This window comes from Rana temporaria, chromosome 5 (genome assembly GCF_905171775.1).
Source record: "Rana temporaria chromosome 5, aRanTem1.1, whole genome shotgun sequence".
Lineage (NCBI taxonomy): Eukaryota > Metazoa > Chordata > Amphibia > Anura > Ranidae > Rana > Rana temporaria.
In genome coordinates, this window is record NC_053493.1 from 146,327,360 (window position 1) to 146,353,547 (window position 26,188).

The following is a 26,188-nucleotide window of genomic DNA, read 5'->3' on the forward strand; positions in this document are numbered from 1 at the left end:
CTTAAAATATTATTAAAGCATCCATATTTTCTGTATGGAAGAAAAATGTATATGGTCCACATTCCTACAATAGTCAGGATGCCTACATGTATACAAGGTGTCTCTATAAGAGCTGAGTGCAGCAAGAATTAATTGTAACGATCTTCAATATAATATATATTGAAGTAGTTTGTTAACATTCATCTTAATGAGTTTAGTTTGAGTTAATTTATTGTTAAAGGGTCAGTCCATCCAAAATGGTAGATAATTAAACATTTTTTTTCATCTCTCCTCTATTGGTGACATCTCTGAACCTAACTTCCTGGGTTTGCATTTCTGCTTTGGCCATTATGCAGAGTTTGCCTGTCTCGTCTGGATTATATTTAGATAGATATATTATATTATTCAACAGGAGGTGCTCAGGTATTGGAACAGTTTGGCGGGAAATATGAAATTTATGGCAGGGAGATCTTGCCATATTTCCAAATTCCATATTCTAAAATTCTAAGACTCAAATTCCCAAGTATCAAGCTTTGAGTTCTGTATTCCAATCATGAGTTGCATATTCCAAAGTATGATTTTGAGTTCAGTATTCCATTTTTTGAGTTCCATGTTCCATTTTCTCCTGGGATAAAAAAGAAACCAGGGGCTAACTCGACCCAGCAAAGATCCCCCCTATAATTACAATATCACTTTGTGTTGACTGACCCTTAAATTAGAACTGTGTCTAACCTCAATAGGCATATTTTTAAGAACAAACTTATTACTGACATAATGAATATCTTTTTTGGGAGTCATTTATTTTAGGCATAGTTCAATCACATTTTTAAGCCATCTGGCTTCAGTAGCTTTAAAGGGGTTAAAAGTGCATAGTTAAAAAGTTGAAAATGTTCTCAATGCATACTGTAAAAAAAGCATGCGATCTGCAGGTAATTTCATAAATTTCACTGAGAACAAAAAAAAAAAACTGACAGTGTTAATGGTCTTCTGTTGACAGTCTTATGTTATGTTATTGCATCAGTTACCAAGATTCAGTTAAAAATAAAATGTTTACGTAGAGTTTCCTTCTTGTCTGGGTGCAGACTCTTTGTATGGATCATAAATGTCCACTGAAAGCTGAGACAGATCATAAAAAGCAATGGTTTATCTAGCACAGGTTGATATTCTAAAATATCCGGTGTTAACATAAGAGGCGGTGGGCACTTGAAATCAAATATTAATATCTCAGATATTGAAAGCAAAGGAGTTCTGTTCACAGTTCACAGTCAGAATATTGGAGAAATGTCCTCTCCTGATGAGATAAAAGTGCTTATATTGACTTTTCATCTTTCATGTTTAGAGTTTGCCTCGTTGCGTTCCACGGTGACTCCATTAGCTTTTGAAGCCAAGTCCTTTTTGTTGCTGTCTTTCTCCATGTAAAATTCCCCTAGTATAGGGCAGTGCTCTGAAGCTACACCTCCCCATGACCAGTTGTCTGGAATCCAAGGGTTTGTGAGGCCCTCTCTCACCACCAAGGAGAAACCTGTTGAAAGAGAAATTTAGTGAGCTATAGCTAGAATAAATATGTTTTCTGGCAGCAAAGAAATGTCATTACTTTCTTGCAACGTACAGTATACTTGATTATGAGGGTACACAACTTGTGATTTGGGAGTCCTCAAATTAATTTTCAGGATTCTCATATTATATATGTGTCCTTCTGGGTTTTAGGCTCCTTTCACACTTAGGAACTGGACTTGTGAGACCCAAAGTCGAAGGACATGTGAAATGCCATGTATCTCTATAAGAGCCATTCCAACTGACACTACTAACGTAGTCGTGACTTCAGAAAAGGTTCCTGCACTACTTTGAGCCGACTTTGACACAACTTCAATGCCAGAGAAAATCACTTCAAAGTCGTATCAAAGTCGGATTCCAAAGTTGCACTGAAAATCACACAACTTTGGAGTTGGTTAGTGTGAAAGGAGCCTTGGAAAGAGCCCTGTATTTCAAAGTCCTTGCATAATGGTAGACAATACATTGGAGTCCAATTAAAATATTAGGTCTATAATTGGAGCCTATGTGGACACAATTTAAATAAGCCAACCCTAGGTAATTTAAACTAAGCTTATGAAAAAATCCATAGAGGTTACCTTCAGTAAAGACTGCAAGATATTCAGAAGACTCAGAGATTAAAGCCATTAGTTATATCCAAACCTTGGCTTTTTATTTTTGTAAAAGCTGTGCATGTCTACCACATTCCCCTCCCGAGCATGCCTTCCAAATCAATGAAACCACCCATCACTTTTACAAAAATTCAAGATTTAGATATAAATCCAGCTAGATATATCCCTGGATCCAATTTTGTGACATGCTGCTTTCACTTAAAGGAAAACCATTGCATAGAAGTAAAATGTTTCTTCTTATGTTCACTCTGGTTTACTTTAGCACACTATCAACACAATGCAAATAGCAATGAACCTGTTATGATAATACTAGGTCTCTCCACTCCATGTTGGTACAATGTAGGTGCAGACCAATGCTCCTCTACATGTCATGAAAGGTGACAGAATGCAGCTCTTAGAAACACACATTGCCCATGGGAATTGGGAAGAGTTGCACCAAACAAAAATAAATACCTCTTTAAAAGAATCCAAATTTTATTCACATATATGATTAAAATGATATTACAATTCTTTAGAATATATCCAATAACACATAGTTGTATGACAGCACATATACATAGAAAGATGATTGGTTTATATCCTACAACGCGTTTCATGAAACAAAGTTCACTTCAGAAGGAGATAGTAGTATTGGATGTGATCAAAATATAAATGGCACCAACCATAAAAATTGTGCATAAATTCTGTGACAGCTTAAGTAATTAATACACTAAACAATAGAGTCCATAAGTAAAGTAAGGTGCTAATCCCAGTAAACCAAAATCTTATGAGACTATAAAATATTTGCACATTTGTGTACCAAACTTGAAACCATGGGCCAGATCCACATAGAAACGGACAGGCGCAGCGTATCAGAGATACGCTACGCCGCCGTATCTTACCTGGCTTTAAGTCGAATTCCAGGAAGAATTTGCGCCGTAAGTTACGGCGGCGTAGTGTATTTCTGGCGGCGGAATTCAAATCGGCGGGAGCGCATGCTCCGTTTCGAAATTTCCCGCCGTGCTTTGCGCGAAATGACGTCGCAACAACTTCATTTTTTGAACTTAGACGTGACTTACGTCCATCACTATTCACGGACGACTTACGCAAAAAAAAAATTCAAATTTCGACGCGGGAACGACGGCCATACTTGTACATGGCAAGTCTATCTATACGCCGCAAAATAGCATCTTTAACTATACGCCGGAAAAAGCCGACTAGAGACGACGTAAGAGAATGCGACTGCCGCGCGTACGTTCGCGAATCGTCGTAAAAAGCTCATTTGCATACCCGGCGTGGAAAACGACGCAAACTCCACCCAGCGGACGCCGAAGTATTACATCTGCGATCCGAAGGCGTACGAAACCGTATACCTGTCGGATCGAACCCAGATGCCGTCGTATCTTGGTTTGAGGATTCAAACTAAAGATACGACGTGTGAAATTTGAAAGTACGCCGGCGTACTCTCTCTCTGGATCTGGCCCCCTGTTTTTTGTCTTTTGGGGAGTTGATGACCTATATTGCACATGAAGGCGTGTGTGGATAATGGAGTGATCATCACATCTGGTCTTATTGGTGTAACAGAAAGGCTATATTGGTTTTGATGACCATAAGGCTCTGGTGAGTATATCTGTATTATCACACGTGGTGGAGCACATTTTGCTTTTTTGGGAGTGGAAAAGCATTCTTTAATTATAATCACACATAGCATGGTGGATGGGACTGAGAGTCTGATTGAAGGACTTTAAAGCTTTACCACGGATTTATTTATTCCATATTAAAAAAATATATACCGTATATACTCGAGTATAAACTGAGTTTTTCAGCACATTTTTTTGTGCTGAAAATGCCGACCTCGGCTTATACTCGAGTCAGTGCCTGCATACCTAATGAGAGCCGTGTCATGCATACAGTCAGACGGCGGCCATCCATCCAGTGTTCAAAAGCCGTGCCTCCTCCTCGTTCTCATCTGTGATAGGGGAACACTAATTTTCCCAGCAGTGAGTTAGTGCTCAGTGTTCCGCCTATAACAGACATCCTCTCATCCTCGTCTGTGGAACGGCACAATGAGGCTGCAATGGGCACAGTGGTGATGTTTGCAATGGACACAGTGGTGATGTTTGCAATGGGCACAGTGGTGATGTTTGCATTGGGCACAGTGGTGATGTTTGCAATGGGCACAGTGGTGATGTTGGCAATGGGCACAGTGGTGATGTTTGTAATGGGCACAGTGGTGAGGTTTGCAATGGGCACAGTGGTGATGTTTGCAATGGGCACAGTGGTGATGTTTGCAATGGGCACAGTGAAGCTGCAAATGAGCATTGTTGACCCTCTTATGCACTTAGGCTGCGTACACACGATCAGTCCATCAGATGAGAACGGTCCGAAGGACCGTTGTCATCAGTTAACCGATGAAGCTGACTGATGGTCTGATGTGCCTACACACCATAGGTTAAATAACCGATCGTGTCAGAACGCAGTGACGTAAAACAAGTTCAATGCTTCCAAGCATGCGTTGAGTTGATTCTGAGCATGCATGGATTTTTAACCGATGGTCGTGCGTACTAACGATCTTTTTGACCTATCGGTTAGGCATCCATCGGTTAAATTTTAAAGCAAGTTCTCATTTTTTTGACCGAAGGTTAACTGACCGATGGGGCCTACACACGATCAGTTTGGACCGATGAAAACGGTCCTTCAGTCCGTTTTCATCGGTTTTGACTGATCGCGTGTACGCGGCCTTACAGTAGCTGCTGCATTTCTCACCCTAGGCTTATACTCGAGTCAATACAACATTTTTTTGTGGTAAAATTATGTACCTCGGCTTATACTCGGGTCGGCTTATACTCGAGTATATATGGTATATATTTTATATTTATTTGCATAATTTCTCACTTTCTATTCACTTTTATCATTTTTTGTCACATTTGTTTTGTTTAAATTACTTTATTACAATTATCTTTGTTATCACCATATTCAAATGGTATATGTTTTTTATATGGATGGTAATGTTTTTCACTTTAGCATGAAGCCTATTTATATTCATGTTTGATACACAAATGTGCAAATAGTTTATAGCCTCATAAGATTTTGGTTTACTAGGATTAGCAACTTACTTTACTTATGGACCCTAGTACTATTGGATAGAATATCTGCAGAGAGACCATGTTATTAGTTTACTGTAATAAAAAGGAGAGAAACAAAGAGAAAAATGCCAGAAAAAATATCCACAAGGAAAGAAAGGTTTTTCAGAAATACATTGATAGGCTGTACACATTCCATGAGGATTTAGTGGCTGCATCAAAGTAATTAGTCTTGGATGAACAGTGCGTCTTTCTCTTTTTAGGTTAGTCACTCAGTTTGTGGGCTTTTCCTGGATCTCTCCTGTGCTCTTGTCTTCGCTGTTTTCCTTTTCCATTTGACGAAACACGTTGAGTCATAGGATATCAACCAATCATTTTTCTATGAATATGTGCTTTTATACAGTTGTATGTTTGTGATATTGGACACATTCTATGGAGTTTTAATATGATTTTAATCATATATGTGAATAAAAAGCAGTATTGATTTATTTTTGTTTGGTGCAACTCTTCCAAAGTCCCATGGACAATGTGTGTTTCTAAGGCCCCGTACACACGTCCAAGGAACTCGACGGGAAAACACATCGTTTTGCTCGTCGAGTTCCTTGTGAAGCCGCCGAGGTTGTCGGCGAGCCGAAATTTCCCATTGAACCACGAGGAAATAGAGAACATGTTCTCTATTTCCTCGCCGAGATCCTCGTCGGCTTCCTCGGCCGAAAGTGTACACACGGCCGGGTTTCTCGGCAGAATACAGCTCCGACCGAGTTTCTGGCTGAATTCTGCCGAGAAACTCGGTCGTGTGTACGGGGCCTAAGAGCTGCATCCTATCACCATTTCATGACATGTAGAGGAGCAGTGTCCTGCACCTACTTACTACCAACATAGAGTGGAGAGACCTAGTATTATAGTAACAGGATCATTGCTATTTGCATTGTGTTGATAGTGTGTTAAAGTAAACCAGAGTGAACATAAGAAGACACGTTTTACTTGTATGCAATGGTTATTTATCCCTTAAGTGAAAGTTACATGTCCCAAAATTGGATCCAGGGATATATATAGCTAAATTTATATCTAAATCTTGAATTTTCCTAAAAGTGATGGGTGGTTTCATTTATTTGGAAGGCATGCTCAGGAGGGGAATGGGGCAAGGACATGCACAACTTTTAAGGATGTATTGATTTATTTTTGTTTGGTGCAAATCTTTCAAAGTCCCATGGTCAATGTGTGTTTCTGAGAGTTCTCATCTATATAGGAGCTGGGCTGCACCCATATTCATGATAAATTTGGACTTTTGAACTGTGCGTGACAGAAGGCAGCAGTATGCCCAGTGTCCAAGAAGACAACTTCAGACTTCAGAAGACAGATAGGGATACCACTTGACGTTTTGGCCTAAGTTACTACTAAGCATGTTAAAGCTGAATCGATAAACTGGTAATGTCACCTGTATGCTAAAGTTGTTAATAAAGAGGTATCTGAGACAGGAGGCATGTTACTGTAAGTGTAATGACATGTTCTGACTCATAAGAATTAATCAGACCACACCTAACTACTAATATCTAGATGGTTGCAATGAGCCTATAGCATAGCATTGTACTGTTTCGAGAAAATATATGTTTTTATCTAACTAAAGTTAGCCAACAAAGATCATTGCTTAAACTCTAAAGTGTTGAAATTGCAACCTTGTAACTTCTTTATTTTGGACAGAGTGAGGCATGTTAAGACCTTTGTCAGAGGTTTATAGCTGTCTGTGTAATAGGAAGTTACCAGGATCAGTATTAAGAGGAAATTCACAGCAATAAAAAAACAAACTGATTTTAATATGTCTCTTTAACCACTTCTGTACAGAAGCAGAAAAGCAACAGATTTTAACAATCATGGAAATTTACATTGATTTAAAGAAGGATATGTCACGTTGTTTTAACATCTATGCTAAACTTCATAGAATTATGTAGAAAACCCCTCTCCTGACTTTGGGGTGTTTCCATGCTGGGCATTTATACAGATATGGGGCACAGTACAAAAGGGTCTAACCTGTGAAAACTTTCTTCAAGCTCTTGCTGATCCAAATATTGTCCATGGACCTATTCCCTTGAGGAGTCTTTGTGCTGATATTTGTAAATGTGTTCGCTGGAAGCAAGTTGTGGAACTTTTCTTTTCTCAAAGAATCAAAGTTACTGCTATCCGCGGGTTGGCTGAATCCTCCTAAAATGATCACATCCTTTTCCCCTGAAAATTAGAACACATAAAAATTTACAAAACCTATAACATTTCTGCTGAATAAGCAAGATACTTGGCTAATTTAATAAGGCAGCAGGTTTATTATTTTGTTTGGCTGCTAAAACAGTTGACATATATACCTCAAATGTACATTTAGCTGGCTGCCTGGAGTATAGCTTTAAATCAGATTGTTATTTTTCTAATGTAATAAGCAACGATGGCTATGAATGCATGAAAGATAGTGGAACTCCACTTTTAGCAAGGGAAAGTGAATAAATTATAATATAATATTCAAATTATAATAATAATACAATATAAAAATGCTGTTTTTATAGAGGCCGTTAGTGGTGTGTATAGAACTCTTCTTTTCATAAAATGTGTTTATATTTAGGCTCACTTAGTAGGACATCAAGAAAAAGAAACAATGATTTGACGAGTGTAGCAACTAACCACACTTCCTGTAACCAAATCATTAAATTACTGTACTACTTTACTTGATTACTGACAGTTGCATTCTTACAGCTCTCCACTAGGGAGCAGTATTGGTTCTGCCAACAAAAATCATTTTAAGTTTTACCCCAGAGAAGCTGGACAGCCCACAACTGTGCAGCAAATATTTCCTAGAATTTAAAAAATTTATTGAAATCAGTTAATATGTGCACTAAACACACAGTCAATGTTAATGTTTAACATTAAACCATGAACACAAGCCACATCTCTGAATGTGCTTACAGTTTCAAGAACCTTGGATCAATTTGTTCAGATAACAATTAGCCCATCAGTACTACTAAGGGAACTGGTTTGCAGAAAATAAGGCCAACATTGTAGTTTGGACCATTGATTTGCTTGTGACCGATAAAGAGGTCCTTTTATCCCTACGCAGTTTATATCCAACATTCAAGAATGTACAGTAATTCTCCAGCCCACATTCCTTCCAGAACATGGGTCCCTTAAGCCTCGTACACACGGTTTGATTGTTGGACGACCGAGCGTCTGATTTTTGTCAAAAGCGTGTGTGTGCAGGATTTTGTCTAGCATACTAACTATCCATAATTTGTCGTTTGACAAACACGAACGTAGTGACGTACTACGAGTGTATAAAGAGGAAGTTTGTTTCTCAAGCGCCAACCTTTCGGCCCCTTCTACTAATTTGGTGTTAGTAGAAGTTTGGTGAGCGTTTATTCACAATTTTCAGATTCCTTTTAAAATACGTTTGACATAACTACATGCAAAGCAGCTTCATTATCCCATTAAAGAAGATGAGAATTTTGACATTTCATCAATTGCCGCGACACAAATGTTAATTCTAGATTACCAACGGTAGTTTACAAGACCAAACTCTTCCCAGTCATTTCTTGATTTCGAGCATGCGTGTTTGTACTTTCGACTTTTGTGTGATGGATTTCTGTACTGACCATCCGAAAATCAGATGTTGAGTTCAGACAAAAAATTTATAGCCTGCACATCCAGCTTTTGTGTGATGTAAAAGTCGAATCGTCTGTCGAATGAACCGTACTAACGAACCGAAAATCCGCAGACAGCTCATCTTCAGACTTTTACCTTCTGATTTTCGTACCGTGTGTATGAGGCCTTAGTCACCTCCAGCCACCGAGCTAATTAGCCAGTAAACAAATGCATCTTCTTCTGGAAGGGTATCACATAGGCTTATGGGTGTGCCATGCCAACATGACATACAGGATATACTTCTATTTGAACTTTACCAAGTTCAAAATGTCAATAATGTCAAACCAACTTGTCAGCCCTTAAACTTTATTACTGGAGGTCAACAAGAGATGGGTGAAGGGCATGGGCACATCAAGAGTGGGGATGGCATCAGGGCTTGTGCTTAATTACAGGTGAAAAGTCCAAAGGAGCCCTGTACCGGGTCACTTGGTGCTGCAGAAATGTGACCTGAGAAGCAGATCGCAGGTATGGATTTGTTGGATTGTTGTTTATCTATATAAGCCAGTGCAGGGAAGAGAGAGAACCCATTCCCCTTTATGCAATGGTTATATGCTGTCTGCAACACTTTCAAAGACCGAATAAGTTACCACTGTTCTCACATGCTAAATGTAGTTGGGGGAGCAGAGGGCCTGTTGGAGAACAGCTGACGGGGTACAAAACAAGAATTTAGTCAAATTACAATCATGTCCTTTCCAGAGTAATGCAATACAATCCAGTATTAGAACAACGTGGTTGTGTTTGTATTATGTACAGTAGTAAATTGTGATTCTGTTTCACTATACTACTTACACAATGCAAGAAATGAGCACATGGGTTAGGCAAAAGTATAAACTGCAAATGTCGCTACTTTCCCGTAGTTCTGTTATTAGAACTTTCCATTTGCCCTACAGTGGTTTGTGACTTTTTATGAGTACACTGTTGTGAGAAAAGCACTAGTGGTCTCCTAAATTATGTTACCAAATCTGATTTCTGGTTACTAGAAATACTTTTAATAGCCTGAAACACAACCTAAACTCTTATGCCTCGTACACACATATGGGTTTCCCGGCAGACTTTTTACCGCCGGGAAACCCGAGGGGAAAGCCAAGAACCGGCTCAGCAGCTTTTTCCCCCCTACACACGGCCAGTTTTCCTGGCAGGAAAACTGCCATGAGAGCTTTGTCCGGGGAACCCGGCCGTGTGTATACTCCCCCTCAGGCCCCGTACACACGACCGAGTTTCTCGGCAGAATTCAGCCAGAAACTCGATCGGAGCTGGATTCTGCCGAGAAACTCGGTCGTGTGTACACTTTTCAGCGAAATAGATAACATGTTCTCTATTTCCTCCTTGTTCAATGAGGAAAGTCGGCCCGCCGAGATCTTCGGCGGCTTCAACACTGAACTCGACGAGGAACTCGATGTGTTTGGCACGTCGAGTTCCTCGGACGTGTGTACGGGGCCTCAGTGTTTCCCATAAGAAAACTGCCGGGAAAAAGACCGCCGGGAATCGCTGCAGGAAAAAAGAGAACATGTTCTCATTTTTCCTGCCGGGATTCCCGGTGGTTTTCCTGTCGGGAAAACTGCCATGGAGCATACACATGGACAGTTTTCCCGACCAAAAGCTGTCATGGTAGTTTTCCCGACGGAAAAACTGGTCGTGTGTACGAGGCATTATAGTCAGTCAGTTCACCTTTATGCATAATTAATGAAATACATACAGGCTCAGTTTGAAATATTTCTACTAATGTAAAATGTATAAAGTGTTTGAAAAACCTAAAGCTGCTTAGTGATAGATCACCAGCAAATCGCTGGAAAAGGACAATATATTAACATTCTCGCCGCCAGGAGGCATTCGTGGAATGACAATAAGGGGCAGGCTGGATCATGTTCAGATAGACTGGTCATTGCTGCCTTACATACCTTTCAAGGTCTCCTGCAATGTTTGTCCAAAGGTGGGTGGTTTGTGGCCATCACTCTGCTGCTTTCCAACTTCATTTAGTGGAGGGCGCAGGTGAATATTTACCAGGGTCACATCATTCATTCCAACCTTAAAAGCAAATTTCAAAGGTTAAAGAAAGGTACACAATAAAACATGACTGGACATATTGCAAGAGAACTGTACTGTCTCAAAACAGACTCAAATGGTAACCCTCATAAGGCAACATATTTAGGGCTTCTTCATACTCATTAAATTTTCTGCATTCTAAAACGAACCAGTGACATTTAGAATAATAAGAAGGTATAAAATCTGTTTATTAAATCACAGAGTTAAAAATTCCATTGATTGCAAGTCCCTTGGTACAAAAATATCTCTGTCCCACTGTGTTGTTGATTTTTGGGACAACAATATCACCCCTCTTTAATTGAGAAGAAAAATCATACATAGGGAGAAAATGGGAAAAATCAACACGAAAATCCATCTAATTTTTAATCCAGCAGGGGCCTGAGTTTCCAACATATACAAAATCACCCTAAATGATAAGTCCCCTTTACTCTTAAGCCCCGGATTGGATCCATGACACCTCTCAGTTACAGTGCAATTAAACCCACATCATTAAAAACTATCAATAAATGTTCATACTCATTCACTATGGGATTCGTTTTCCGTATTCTGCAATACACCTGGTTGATCCTGCTGTTCTCTCTCCCCCTTCGGTCCATGTCCCCAAAGTGTAGTTGAGGTTTTTGCAGAGCAGTGTTAGAAGCTCACTAGCTGCCATGCTGAGAGTTTCCTCCCTAACACATCTGAGCAGCCCATGTGACTATAAAGTCACACATGGGCGTTTCACACAATGGTAAATGACGGCCCACTCACTCCCTCCTCCTACATGCCCACTAACCAACTAAACACAATGGGAGTGGGATATTACATCTTCATTGATGGAGGCTTCACCTAAATGTTATTCTAAGACAGGGTTTGACAAATTTGCTTGGAATCTAGCAGCTAAAAAAGTTAGGAGCCAGAAAACGCACCCCGTCCCGACGAGCTTGCGCGCAGAAGCGAACACATACGTGAGCAGCGCCCGCATATGTAAACGGTGTTCAAACCACACATGTGAGGTATCGTCGCGATTAGTAGAGCGAGAGCAATAATTCTAGCCCTAGTCCTCCTCTGTAACTCAAAACATGCAACCTGTAGATTTTTTTAAACGTCGCCTATGAAGATTTTAAAGGGTAAAAGTTTTTCGGCATTCCACAAGCGGACGCAATTTTGAAGCGTGACATGTTGGGTATGAATTTACTCGGCGTAACATTATCTTTCATAATATTAAAAAAAATGGGGATAACTTTACTGTTGTCTTATTTTTTAATTTAAAAAGTGTAATTTTTTCCCAAAAAAGTGCGCTTGTAAGACCGCTGCGCAAATACGGCGTGACAGAAAGTATTGCAACGATCGCCATTTTATTCTCTAGGGTGTTAGGATAAAAAATATATATAATGTTTGGGGGTTCTAATTAGAGGGAAGAAGATGGCAGTGAAAATAGTGAAAAATTACATTAGAATTGCTGTTTAACTTGTAATGCTTAACTTGTAATACCAACGGCCACCACCAGATGGCGCCAGCTCACACATCTGGTGGTAATAACTTGTAATACCAACGGCTCACCACCAGATGGCGCCAGCCCACCTTCCAAGCCAAGTGGCCAGGACACCATTTCTAGTCGCCATGGCGACCTGGCGCCCGGGATTTGTCGAGCCCTGTTCTAAGACATAGGCTGGAGGGGCGTGAGAGCCTGTCACCGGAGAAATCCAGCCATGCCAGGTTATTGCCCAAAAAATAATAAAGATTTGGTTTTAGTTATATATTCGTATGACCATTAACAGTTTATTGACATTAATTATTTATTTTTATGCTGTATCCCAAAGGCTGATTTTTTTTCTTTTTACCATGTGACCAGCAGCAGAGGACTAGATGCTCCTCCTGTTTATGTTTCCCTGCAGACAGGCTGGAAAAGATCTTAATCATATGACAACTGTATATTTGAATAGGAAAAAAAGGTACTGTACTTTTTTTTTTTTATAAAAATAATTACAGTGCCATCATCCATATCCAGAAAGGGATAATGTAAATTAACTGTGTTTTTAGTATCAGTTTAAGTGCTTAACCAAATGATTTGTGCTTGGTCTTGTCAATATATTAGATGTCCCTTGTTGTTTTGCAATAAAGGATCTAATTTAAAAAGACTGAGATCTGTCGGCATTAAAGAACCATATTAGTTTTGTCAACCAAGAAACGGATGTTAGTCGCCACAACTGTACATACCATGGAAGGAGCTTTTACCTAAACACATGTTTTTTTTTATTGCACCAAATGGTCCTTCTGAGTTTTTTGCCCATTGTGATGTGATCAGTCTTACGCTACTTGGCGATTGGCAGTAAGAATGGGCTAATGCAAGAATCTAAAATATTTAGCCTTAAAGCTTAACTCCAGCTTTAAGACACATATAGCCAGATTCAGGTAGAGCGGCGTATGTTTAAGCGGGCGTAGAGCAGCTCATATGCGCTACGCCGACGTAACATAGAGAGGCAAGTACAGTATTCACAAAACACTTGCTCCCTAAGTTACGGCGGCGTATCGTAAATGGGTCGGCGTAAGCCCGCCTAATTCAAATTAGGAAGGTAGTGGGCGTGTTGTATTAAAATTAGCCGTGACCCCATGTAAATTAATTCCCGGACGAACGGCGCATGCGTGCGCATGCTCAGAATTACTTTGAATTTCCGCCCTAAGATACGACGGCTCAATGGCAATGACGTGAACGTAACCTACGCCCAGCCCCATTCACGTACGACTTACATAAACAACGTAAAATCCGACGGCAGTTCCGACGTCCATACCCTAAATGACTTAGACCAGCTTTTCGGTGGTTTAACTTTACGCTGGAAAAACGCCTTACGTAAACGGCATAGATTACAGCGACGGGCGCAAGTACATTTGTGAATCGGCGTATCACGCTCATTTACATATTCAACGCGTAAATTAATGGAAGCGCCCCTAGCGGCCAGCGTAAATATGCACCCAAGATACGACGGCGTAGGAGACTTGCATCGGTCGTATACTGACAAAATTCAGGCGTATTTTAGTACAAGAATACGGCGCATAGATATGATGGCGCATCCATTGACTTACGCGGCGTATCATTAGATACGCCGTCGTAAGTTTTTCTGAATCCGGTTAATAGATTTTAAAAATGAATTCCAGGGATTCAGCATCTTTATGAAAAGTAAAGACAGACTATGAATTAAGTCCACGGAGCTGCATGACATCTCATGAACTTATGTCTATTATTTATATCTGACAGGTTTTTGGCTCTGCTGGTGCATGTGAGAGAGGAGAGAGAGGCACACAGAGCAGCCATGCCTACCCCTCATCTCTGCTGCCCATTCAGAGAAGCCTTTGTATTTTATGATTGAATTCACACAATACAAAGGCTTCTGTGATTGGGCAGAAGGAGGGGAGGGGCAGGCATAGCAGCTGCACTGACTCTAACGTTGAAGATGCTTAGGCCTGAAGTATCAGCACTGGGTGCCCAGAAATACAGTGATAGCCATCTTGATGTTACATGTAAATAATAGAGATAAGCCCAGGAGATATCATGCAGCTCTTTGGACTTAACTCGCAGTGTGCCTTCACTTTTTTTCACAAAGAAGATGAATTCCTGGAATTCAGCTTTACAATGTTACTAACCCCAGTAATATGAAAATAGTTAATTTCCTGTCTTGAACCGTTTTGTAACTGTATTGTTTTCATTTATTTTGTAAAACGCTGATGGTGTTATTTAAATGCTATACAATAATAATAATGCAGCTCTCTTTTCATTAATATATCCTTACACATAGTTGAAGTCCCTGAATTTGACTTGGCATCAGCCTCTTGCAGTCCCTGTAGGCTGGGGCAGGGAGATTCAGCCTACAAAAGCCAATAAGTTATGTTACACTACAAGGGGGCATATTTCCAGTAGGAGTGAGCAGAGTGACAGATACGAGTTCATCAGTCTTCTGCTTATCCTTTTACTGACCAGACAGTCCAATTTTCACTTAAAGAATATGTAAACCCAACATTTAAAATTCCTGATATGTGCCTGCTGTACCACGTACTGTATGTTTATGAAAATGTTTCCTGTTCCCTTTGTGGAATACCTGGTATTCCTGACAGTCTCCTTGCTTTCCTATTAAAAACTGATCACACTAGTCATGAGAGCACAGTGTTGTACATTTTCTGTCTGTGCTGGGAACTCAGTCTGCTCTCCTTCAATGAACAGACTTCTGCTGACACACCCACCCCTCCCTACACAGACATTTATTGGGTAGACTAGTGTATGATGTTTCTCCTCCCCCAGCTCTCTAAGCCACTTATGCAGCTGATCACAAAGGGTATGTGATCAATTATTAAAAAAAAGGGTGGGTGGTGGCATTTTATATCTATACACAAATGTTTTGCCTTTCATTTCCATTTTAAACTGAATGGGTTGTTTTACAATGTATGGGTTTACATACAGTATACTTAAACTGCAGCAAGGGAAAAAAATCATGTCTCCTGCCCAGATAGGACTGTGCAGTATGGCAAAGCTGAGCAAATCTCAGAACAGGATGAACAGAAATACAAACCCTATAGCAGATAAAACAGCCTATATGTACTTAATGTGTGAATTTAACTGTTTGCTTGGAGTGTTTAAGTTGCTAAAATTGTGCAAGACAATTGTTACCATGTCAGCTGCATGACCACCTCCCTAAAACATCAATTACTTGCATTAGGTCATCTGACCTTAACTTTGAATACACTTCAGGTGAACTCCTACCTGGTGACTCTGAGTCATATACAAGCAACGTAAGACGGGCTAAATAATGGAGCAATGCCTTATAGATAAGCCTACCTGACTATAATATTTCAAATCTGTGTTTCTTTTTTAACAGTCAATGGAGCAGTTAATTTCTCTGTGCTACACTGCATTGCTTATAAATTGCACATGCTGTACTTAAGCAGTTATTAGAGTAATAGATAGAAGTAGTAATGCACAGAAATGCATATAACATAAAATAAAACAAACACAAAAGGAAAAAAAATGACTAACAAGCATGTTAAAAAAAACGGCATCTTCTCCCCAGGCTCCTTCTGGGCACCAATCCTCAGCCATCTTGATTCGCTGGCATGGAATGACATCATTGCAGTGCCACTGACACCATGCCGGAGATGTGATCAGAGCTGAACATATGCAGCTCAGTTTATATTCTGCAGAAGACTGCAAACAGGCAGGCACATTTATTTTATTGCTCAAGAGACTTTGCATGTCTCTTCTGCAATAAAGAGACATGCAAAGTACTGTATATACTCGAGTATAAGCCGACCCGAATATAAGCCGAGGCACCTAATTTTACCACAAAAAAAATGGGAAAACGTATTGACTCGAGTATAAGCCTAGGGTGTCCATCTGCATGCCTCACTGCGCCTCACTGTGTCCATGTGCATGCCTCACTCTGCCCATGTGTCACTGTGCTCATGCCTCACTGTGTCCATGCCTCACTGTGCCCATGCCTCACTATGCCCATGCCTTCGCTGTATCCATGACTAGACTGACATTTAACATGGGAGTCTATGGAAGGGATGCCTGGCTTTGAAAAATCGGTGTCCCCCAGACAACAAATGTTGCAGACTCTTAGAGGAGAAATGGGGCTACATGTGTGCCAAGATCCGGGTCCAGGGGACCTACGACTGGCCGGTACCGGGTCCCCAAAGTTACTGGATAAATGACCGTTTAACATGGAGTCTATGAAAGGGGTGCCTGCCTTTAAAAAATCGGTGCTCCCTGGCCGCAGGTCCCCCAGACAACAAACTTTGCACACTTGTAGAGGAAGAGTGGGGCTACATGTGTGCCAAGTTTGGGGTCCAGGAGTACCAGGTCCCCAAAGTCCGGGAGATCAGGCGCAAAAAATTGACTCGAGTATAAGCCAAGGGGGGGCATTTTCAGCACAACAAAATTTGCTGAAAAACTCGGCTTATACTCAAGTATATACGGTATATATTTTTTTACTTTAGTTCTGCTATAATTGTAATGGCTGCATTGATTTTCTTTTCTTTTTAGCCTTTTTTTAATTCTATTTTTACTTTGCGATCCAGCCAGTGACACACTCCCTATCTTAAGCTAGCTACACATTATACAATCTGCTTTAGATTTACTAAAACCATGTAATATGAGGTCAAACTTGAACACGTTCAAATTGTAAATCTAAAAGGAAATTAAACAAGAAAATTGTATAATGTGTAGCCAGCTTAAGACCCCTTTCACACTTGTATGACTTGTCCTGCGACTTGGGAGTCGTTCCCCATGATTTCCAATGACAACCATTCATATTAGTACGACTTCAAAGTAGTCTCTGCACTACTTTGGTCCGACTTTGAGGCCCCATACACACCATAGAATCTATCCGCAGATAAATCCCATCAAATGGGTTTCTGCGGATAGATCCTATGGTGTGTACACTCCGTCGGATATCTATCCGCAGATAAATCTCCCCTGGAATGGATTTCCAGCAGATAAATATTTGTCGACATGCACAGAATATCTATCTGCTGGAATCCATTCCAACGGATGGATCCGCTCGTCTGTACAGACTTACCGGATCCATCCGTCCAAAGGGATTCCCCGCACGCGCCGTAATGAATAGACGCATGCGTGGAATTCCTTATATGACAGCGTCGCGCCCGTCGCCGCGTCATAATAGCGGCGACGGCGCGACACGTCATCGGCAGAGGATTTCAGCGCGGATTTCAATGCGATGGTGTGTACACGCCATCGCATTGAAATCCTCTGAAATCTTAGAGAGGATTTATCCGCGGATACGGTCCGCTGAACCGTATCTGCGGATAAATTCTATCGTGTGTATGGGGCCTGATGCCAGTTACACAGGCATTCCCTGAAACTAGAAAGCAACATTTTCTTGGATAATGGTGAATAAAAAGTTGTCTGCTATCTTGACTGACTGAATGGAGTCTGGGTTTGCAAAATATGATATTTATCTGGAACTTCGAGGGATGAGTTGGCAAACAAGCCTGTAGAGTGAACCAACACCCATCCACGTCACCCCCCTCCCCTTGACCCTACCCTGCATTTACCCTACTTTGAGTTCTACATTGTTTGGTTTCTTTGCCTTTGTATTTTCTTCACCCTATACATTCTCGTGATCTATGACAAACACCGTATACTGTATATCTTTGCTTTTTCCATGGTTGTTTTGCCTTTGAAGCCACTTCACCCTTAACCTCCAGTGCTTACGATCTGCATCCATGGAAAGATATACAATGAGGTTTACCGTATAGCACCTGTATGAGCAACTAACTTAAAGCTATTATTGGAGAATATAACCACTACAGGACTTTTATATACAACATAATTTTCTCTAACCTATATTTGTAAAGCTTATAAAACATTACCGAGACCAAAAAGTAATTATCATTTGCATCCCTTACTGGGGCCACTCCAGCCACACTTCTGTCTCCCCATCACAAATGTCAACCTGGACAATCCATGCAGGTGCCAATAAATAGAATATAGAACATATAACAACAAACAGTGAAAAAATGCAATCTAGCCCAGTGTTTCTGAACCTTTTTTTATGTCAAGGCACCCTTCAAAATGATGGACGACCTCAAGGCATCCCTATTCTAATAGTTTTACATAATGCGACAGCATCGACACACGTAGGACGCCCAACATCTGAGGTCATTTATTCTTATGAAGCAAATACACTTTTGCACACTGGTGCCAACTAGTATTCCAGCATTTCTCCTCTCGTTTAGTTTCTCTCCATCGCTCAGCTAATGTGACCCCAGTGTTGACGGGGAGGGGCAAACAAGGATGCCGTGCAGGCGATCAACACCCTTCTTATCAACATTGATGACATCACTGGTAGTTATAGCCGAAGGCTGGAAAGTTAAAAAGGTGTTCAATAAAAAACCTGTGGCTTTTGGCCAATAAAGGTGGTACTTGAAAGATATTTGACGCACAATGGAAAATATGGACTGTTTGGTTTATGGTAGACTGACAAATTATCTCTTTGGAATAATATATTTCTGATACTGTTATTTACTCAAAAATGTTCCCCTGTTACTCAAATAATGGTCGAATACTATCCATCTAGTTATTTTTATTTACTGTATTTAATGGTGAATAACACTCACTTTTTTACCCTGAAAATAGAGGGTAAACTGTGCCTGCGTGTTATACGCAGGGGGCTGTGGAAAGTTGTTTCCTGAAACTTCCCACTTAAAGTTAGGGTGCGTTTTATACATCTGTGCGTGTTATACACCGATAAATACAGGTATGTATTTTTTTCCGTATTCTGTTCTATTATTATTTTTATTATTTTACAATTATAAAATACTATTGTTTTTATGGAACCTACCATGTTATTCATGTGGGTTGACCCGTGACTGCTTGCTCCTTGTACATCTGTCCTATATATGGCTAACCTATCAACCAATGTGTTCTGGAAGTTTAGTTCTTCTCTTTGTACCTTCTGTACTGTTTTGTACTATGAAAACTTTGTGCAATAAAAAAAACAATACAAATAAATAAAAATAAAAATCTTTGGCTTTGTGTAACTAAAAGGCAGGCTTGGTTCACCTACTGACTTGTATAAATTGTGGGCAGTTTTTAGGCATTTTGCCAAGGCACCCCTGAAGAAACCTCAAGGCACCCCGGGGTCGAAAAAAAGGCTGATCTAGCCATTGCATTTCTCAAATACATTTCATAAATGTACAATTATGGCTGAACATGATTTTTTAATACATATATAATTTTATTTTACAGGCTCAACATAGTTTACTGTGCAGATCATAGTGACAAAGTTGCTTTAAGAGAACCTGTATGGTCACAGCTCAGGTTCACTGTAATTGGCAATACACAGTAATCTCACCAGTGGAAACAGATGCAATAGCAGAAAGCATTACTGATTTAATAGGTCAGAAGGCTTACATTTTGAGGCTGACAAGTGGTGTACAGTACATATGCAGTATTTTCACATATGCATTATGCCAGCTCCCTCCATAACGGAGATCAAAAGATTACATGTCTTACAAATAACATCAGCTCACTCTAAACAGCAGCTATAAATAACAATGTGGCGTCTCTACTGGTATACACAATATATGTGCACAGATACACATACTACTGCGATCATGTAAATATAACCTTTAAATAACATTATAGGAGCTCCAGATCTAGATGTAAAAGTTTTTATACCTGTATACAAACTGAAATGTCATATTTCGAGAACAGCTACGTTTTCAATGTTATAAATCATCTTAAGCTAAGGTGTGGCTGTTAGGCATGCAAGTTATTTTATTAATAGGCAGTGAAGCTTGCTGATGGAAGATTCCTACTTTCGGGGTAAGATCTTTATTTCAAGTGTTAATAATAAAGCACCACCAACTACCAATACCTTAAAAATAACAAATATGATTAACACTGGGATTCCCGGGTTCTGAGCAAGTTAGAACACAGAGAAAATGATGTTGGCTAAAAGAATGTCATGGAACCAGCACTGGTGCCATGCCTTTGCAGGAGCTCGTCTTGACAAAGGTGTGTAGTTGTGGGCATTTGTCACTATGCCCAGGGCTGCTGGAGTACTTATGTTCTTAACATTCAAAGCATATTATACATCACCCGCATTGTCATTCTGCAGAAATCAATAAAGGCTTAAAGTGGTATTAAAGGTTCGGCTTTAAAAAAAAAAAAAAAAACCTATTATACTTGCCTGCTCTGTGCTGTGGTTTTGCACAGAGCAGCCCAGATTCTCTTTTTCTTGGGTCCTCGAGGCACTCTAAGCTTTTTCCCCATGACCAGTGCCTCCCATAGCAAGCAGCTATGGCGGACTGGTTACATAGTTACATAGTTAGTCAGGTTGAAAAAAGACACAAGTCCATCCAGTTCAACCACAAAAAAATAAACAAACAAAATAAAAAAACACAATACAATCCCATACACCCAACTCCATACCCACAGTTGATCCAGAGGAAGGCAAAAAACCCCAGCAGAGCATGATCCAATTTGCTACAGCAGGGGAAAAAATTCCCTCCTGATCCCCCGAGAGGCAATCGGATTTACCCTGGATCAACTTTACCTACAAATCTTAGTACTCAGTTATTTTATGTACATTTAGGAAAGAATCCAGGCCTTTCTTAAAGCAATCTACTGAGCTGGCCAGAACCACCTCTGGAGGGAGTCTGTTCCACATTTTCACAGCTCTTACTGTGAAAAAACCTTTCCGTATTTGGAGGTGAAATCTCTTTTCCTCTAGACATAAAGAGTGCCCCCTTGTCCTCAGTGTTGACCGTAAAGTGAATAACTCAACACCAAGTACACTGTATGAATCTCTTATATATTTGTACATGTTGATCATATCCCCCCTGGTTCATGCTTGCTCCTGAGCCCTGCGCTATGCGTCCATTAAACAAAGAGCCGTGACTCGGCCCTGTCCCGCTCTCGTGGCTGACAATGAGGAGAGGGAGTCCCAGGACACTCATGCACATTGATGGATCAAGCGGCTTCTCATGTGCGTAATATAGGTGCTGTGGGGGGAGCAGCACGTGGAGGGTTTCTACCTGCATGCATAGAATGCATGCAGGTAAAAAACCTTCAGCCTTTAAAAAACACTTTAAAGCCTGAGTGTATCTAAAAGGGAAAGAAACATTATGAGGGGCATTCCTTACCTTCAGTGGAATGGGATGTGTTCCTTGTTCTGCTGTGTCTATGTTTTTCAGAAAACGTCTTCCTCTCATATCCCCCACCCCCACCACCGTAAACTTCTGTTGTAGCAGGGTTTAAGAGAACTAAGGAAGTTGTCACAGTCTCTCATCGAGAGTTCCCAACTATGCCTACCCTTTCTGCCCAGCTCCTCCATTCATAAAAGATAGTACTACAGCTTCTATGAATGACACATGATCTATGAAAAAAGGGGGCAGACCTTTCAATCATCTGTCCATCCTCCATTCAGAGATCATCTTTCACTGAGATCCCTGGTGCTTATTTATTTTGTAGGCACTATTCATGCCTAGCAATATGAAATTGCAGGCAAAATTGGCACAGCCATTAACGTAATGGTAATGGAGGTATGCCAGTGCTCAGAGTGGGGACATGGCTGTGCTGGAAAGATGTGACAGCTTCCTGCACAGGGCTCTATTCACAACCCTATTCTGCTATCAGCAGGGATATTCCCCAGTTGAAAGCTAAATGTAAACAAAGGGGCCGGTGTTACTGGTGATGTCACTGGATGGGCGAAGCCTGATGGAGAACTGAGACTAGATCTCCATCAAGTCCATCTTTTGCCTCGTACACATGACCAGTTTTCCCGTCTGGAAAACTGCCATGACAGCTTTTGGCCAGGAAAACCTGTCCGTATGTATGCTCCATGGCAGTTTTCCTGACAGGAAAACTGCCGGGAATCCCGGCGGGAAAAATGAGAACACGTTTTCTTTTTTCCTGCATACACACGGCCGGGATTCCCGGCGAAAGCTCTCACAGCAGTTTTCCTGCCAGGAAAACTGGCCATGTGTAGGGGGAAACAGCTGCCGAGTAGGTTCTCGGCTTTCCCGGCTGACTTTTTACCGCCGGGAAAAACGATTGTGTATACGGGGCATCACTTTTGATTGACAGTGCATGGCAGTTGGTAGATTCAAAAGTCACTATTAGGCTGAAAAGCATTCCACTGCTGTATGCTGTCAATCAACAGCAAGGTGGACCAGAGGGGTACTAGTGTCTCAGTTCCTCGTTAGGCTTAATCCACCACACTACAAACATACCTGACCATATGCCTTATAGTATGATAGGCGCAGTGGCCAGGGAGGCAGCGAACCGAGAAAGAAGTGTCCAGTATGCACATACCTATCTCAGTGAAGGGTCCCAACAGATTCATGTACTTATCTGTCAGGTACATGAAATGGGTGCAAGCACAGACAACTGCTGTGCAGCGGACCTATAGACTTTTAGAGGGTTGTACCCTTTATTAATTTCCATTAATTTTGCATTGTCTGAGAGGTGTAAGGCCCCTTTTATACTAGTGGACCTGCTCCATAGAGGAGACTGGAGGGTCTGATCAGGTCCACCAGAAAAACAGGTGGACCCGATCAGACCCTCCAGTCTCCTCTATGGAGCAGCGGGTGTAAATAGACATGTGACTGTTTACACCAGCCGACATCTGATCCGACTATCTGCTAAAAACAGATGGATGAAGATCCACTCCCCGGTGAACTGGATCAGATAGAAGTCGGGTGTAAACGGACAGGCAGTCTTTTTACATCCGACCGCCCATAGAGGAGAGCAGGCTGTGTCTGTGTCTGCTCGGCATAAGCAGAGTGGACGCAGACCAGTCATCTGCCTGCTCAATGAGGATCAGCAGATAGATTCCCCGCTGAGCAGGCAGACTCCAATGGAGCCCTCCCCACGTGGAAGGGGCCTTACTGCATGAATACACATACCGTACTCTTATTTACAAACTTAGGCACCTAGTTATTGTTAATAAGGTTGAAAAAATACAAAAATTACACCAACTTTGTTATGCAGTTAAAACAATCCCTTCTGGACCAATTTCTAGATCAGCTAAAACAGTAAATCTTTCCATCCCTTCTATGAATTTAGTTGTCTTCCTCTGTACCCTTTCCAAAACTTCAATGTCTTTTTTTAACAATGTGGTGCCCATAAATGGGTCCTTTGCATTTCTATGTAAGTATCATTGAGTTTTGTATCTGAGTTTTCATACATAAAAAAGTTATTCCCTTATTGTAAACCTTTATGAAATAACTCTTTATGAGATGCATTTAAAAGGTCTTTGCTCAGGTATTTGATGTATTATGCGATGGAAGACAGACACGTACTGATTCATGCAAATATACTGTATATTACTTACTATATGACTCGACCAGATTACAGAACAGTGGAGGAACACAGCGGTATGTAAAATACATGACAACTTGCCAGAGATGAACCAGTTATTAAAATGTACAGTATGTAAACCCTAAAGCCAAGCACACACGATCAGAATTACCGTACAAAAGTGCCACTTTCAAAGCAATCGTACAATAATCTGATTGTTCGTACACAGCTTTCGTTCAAAATTTTACGAAGGGACAAACACTAAATTTCTCGTACGATATCAGATCGTACGATTTTAATTTAATCAGTACAGTTTTCATCCAAAAATACGACACAAACACATAACATCACTTCCGAATTTTTGTTCTGTTGTATGAGAATTTTTGTACTTTAGTAACCTATTTGTTTTTGATATGGAGATTAGCACGGAATTTTTTTTTTTTACAATCATTAGTCCGATAATCGAATAGTGTGTACTAGGCTTAACAATGAATTTCTTTCACTTGCCCCCTTTTGATCTGTTAAATATACAACGGAAAGTGTTTTGTTATATCTGTCTGAATAGTGCAAATAAAGCCTGTCGATTATGTCAGAAATTCAGACCTGTCCTGTTTCTTGTGCACATTTCATATTTTATCTGAAGGAGAGCAGTTAGCCCTTCTAGTTCTTGTTTTGAAACTACACAATAGTTGGCCTTTATACTGCAAGTAAAGATGGAAAAATTGAAAAATAGGAGGGTTTGATTACCTCAGTAAAATAAAACTAGGCAGGGCTGACACCACTCAGTCCAAAAAATGTGTGTTGTCAGCCCACAACAGGACTCAAGCCTCGTACACACGCTCGGTTTACTCAGCAAGAACCAGCAAGAAAACTGCTGGCAGAGCTTTCTTGCCGAGTATACCGAGCGTGTGTACGAGGCTTTCAGGTTTCTCGTCAAGAAAACTGCCTAAAATCTCAACGAGAAAAATAGAGAACCTGCTCTCTATTTTCTCGTTGTGATTCTCGGCAGTGTTTTCCTGCCGAAAAACCCGAGAGTATGTATACTTACCTGTCACCGTGGAACCCCGCGCATGCTCGAAATGACTGACGCATGTGCGGTAGCTTCCTAGGCATAGGTAGCGTGCAGCAAGATGGCGGCGATGGCATCGAATGTGACGAGCGCATGCTAGTCATACGAGATGACGTCACCGCGTTCTTGCCATTCAAAAGAACCGCGGTGGCACTCGGGCGGCAAGAGATTCTTGCCAAGAATCTCGTCAGGAAAAAGTATGTTTTTTTCCTGACGAGATTCTGGCCCGTGTGTACAGGGCTTCAGCGCCTTTCTGGCAGATGAACAGGTTATTGTACATACTTGCAGGGCCTTTAAAGTGATGACATATAGGGAACTCTAAAAACCAATAGAACCTTGAGTATCTGAAGCCCTTTTCGGAGTCCAGCTCTTATATTGCTTGTAATTAATTTCCTGTGTCCCGTTTATACATCAAAACAAGGTACATGCTTCACTATGAAGATGCCTTCTGTGATGTACAATAGCTTTGTTCCATGTTCTACTGCCAGTAATACATATTATTTTGATAGGTAGGAGATTAAAGGAGCACTATGGTACTAAATAACTTTTGAAAGCATTTGAGACATGAATAATAGTAGATTTCATAGTTGCTTCGTACTGAAAATATTTTATTACTTTGATTAAAATTTAAAAAAATTACATTATTTCGAGCATGTTTCCTGTTGTGAAACAACTGCATCCTGTCGATGAGGTTTTGAGAAGAATGCAATTATAACAAAGTCTTTGTTTTTAGAGCCAAACTACTGCATTTGTAAATTAAATAAACACAAAGCTAGAGTTCAATACCATTCAAATCATTGGGCCATAGTTGAACGTAGATGTAATTAGCCTTTTGATATTTATTTCTTGTTCTAAATGTTCTAAAATGATGGGACAGGAAGGGAAGGGAGGAAACAGACAGACAGCAAATACAACACTTCTCTTTAGTACATTGGCTATGGCTAAAAACCTCTATCAGGTTTTTTTTTGTTTTTACAGGGGAGATTTTGCCCTCACTTTTTATACTGGTGAAACCCAGGGTGTCAGGGTGTGATATGATTTTACTAGGAAAGAAAATAAGGGGACATCTCCCCAACAGGAACAAGACCCTGTAAAGCTTGGCAGATATACTAAACCTTCTACACTGTATTCAAAACCTAAAAAAAAATGTTGTCACTGTCACCATTAGGAGGATTTCCTTGTGTTATCCCAGGGGAGGACTTGGCCTTTATTAAATCTTGGGGGGCTCAAGATATTCGCTGCTTTCGCTTAATAACAGGTACCAACTTAAAGTACCTGGTAGAACTCTTAGGCCCCATACTCACGACCAAACATGTCTGCTGAAACTGGTCCGCGGGCCAGTTTCAGCAGACATGTTCGGTCGTGTGTGGGCGCGAGCGGGCCGAATTCCAGCAAA

At 40.7% G+C, this 26,188-nt stretch overlaps 1 protein-coding gene across 1 annotated transcript in view; it reads right to left on the reverse strand.

Annotated features, from left to right (window-relative positions):
- Positions 1–758: 758 nt before the first annotated feature.
- Positions 759–26,188, reverse strand: part of EEPD1 (endonuclease/exonuclease/phosphatase family domain containing 1) — a 208,132-nt gene continuing 182,702 nt past the window's right edge. The window contains exons 5-7 of the mRNA XM_040353224.1: positions 10,780–10,906; positions 7,232–7,426; positions 759–1,501 (exon numbers count right to left, since the gene is read on the reverse strand). Coding sequence (XP_040209158.1) covers positions 1,302–1,501; positions 7,232–7,426; positions 10,780–10,906 — 522 coding nt within the window. The 3' untranslated portion in view covers positions 759–1,301. The remainder of the gene's footprint in view (positions 1,502–7,231; positions 7,427–10,779; positions 10,907–26,188) is intronic.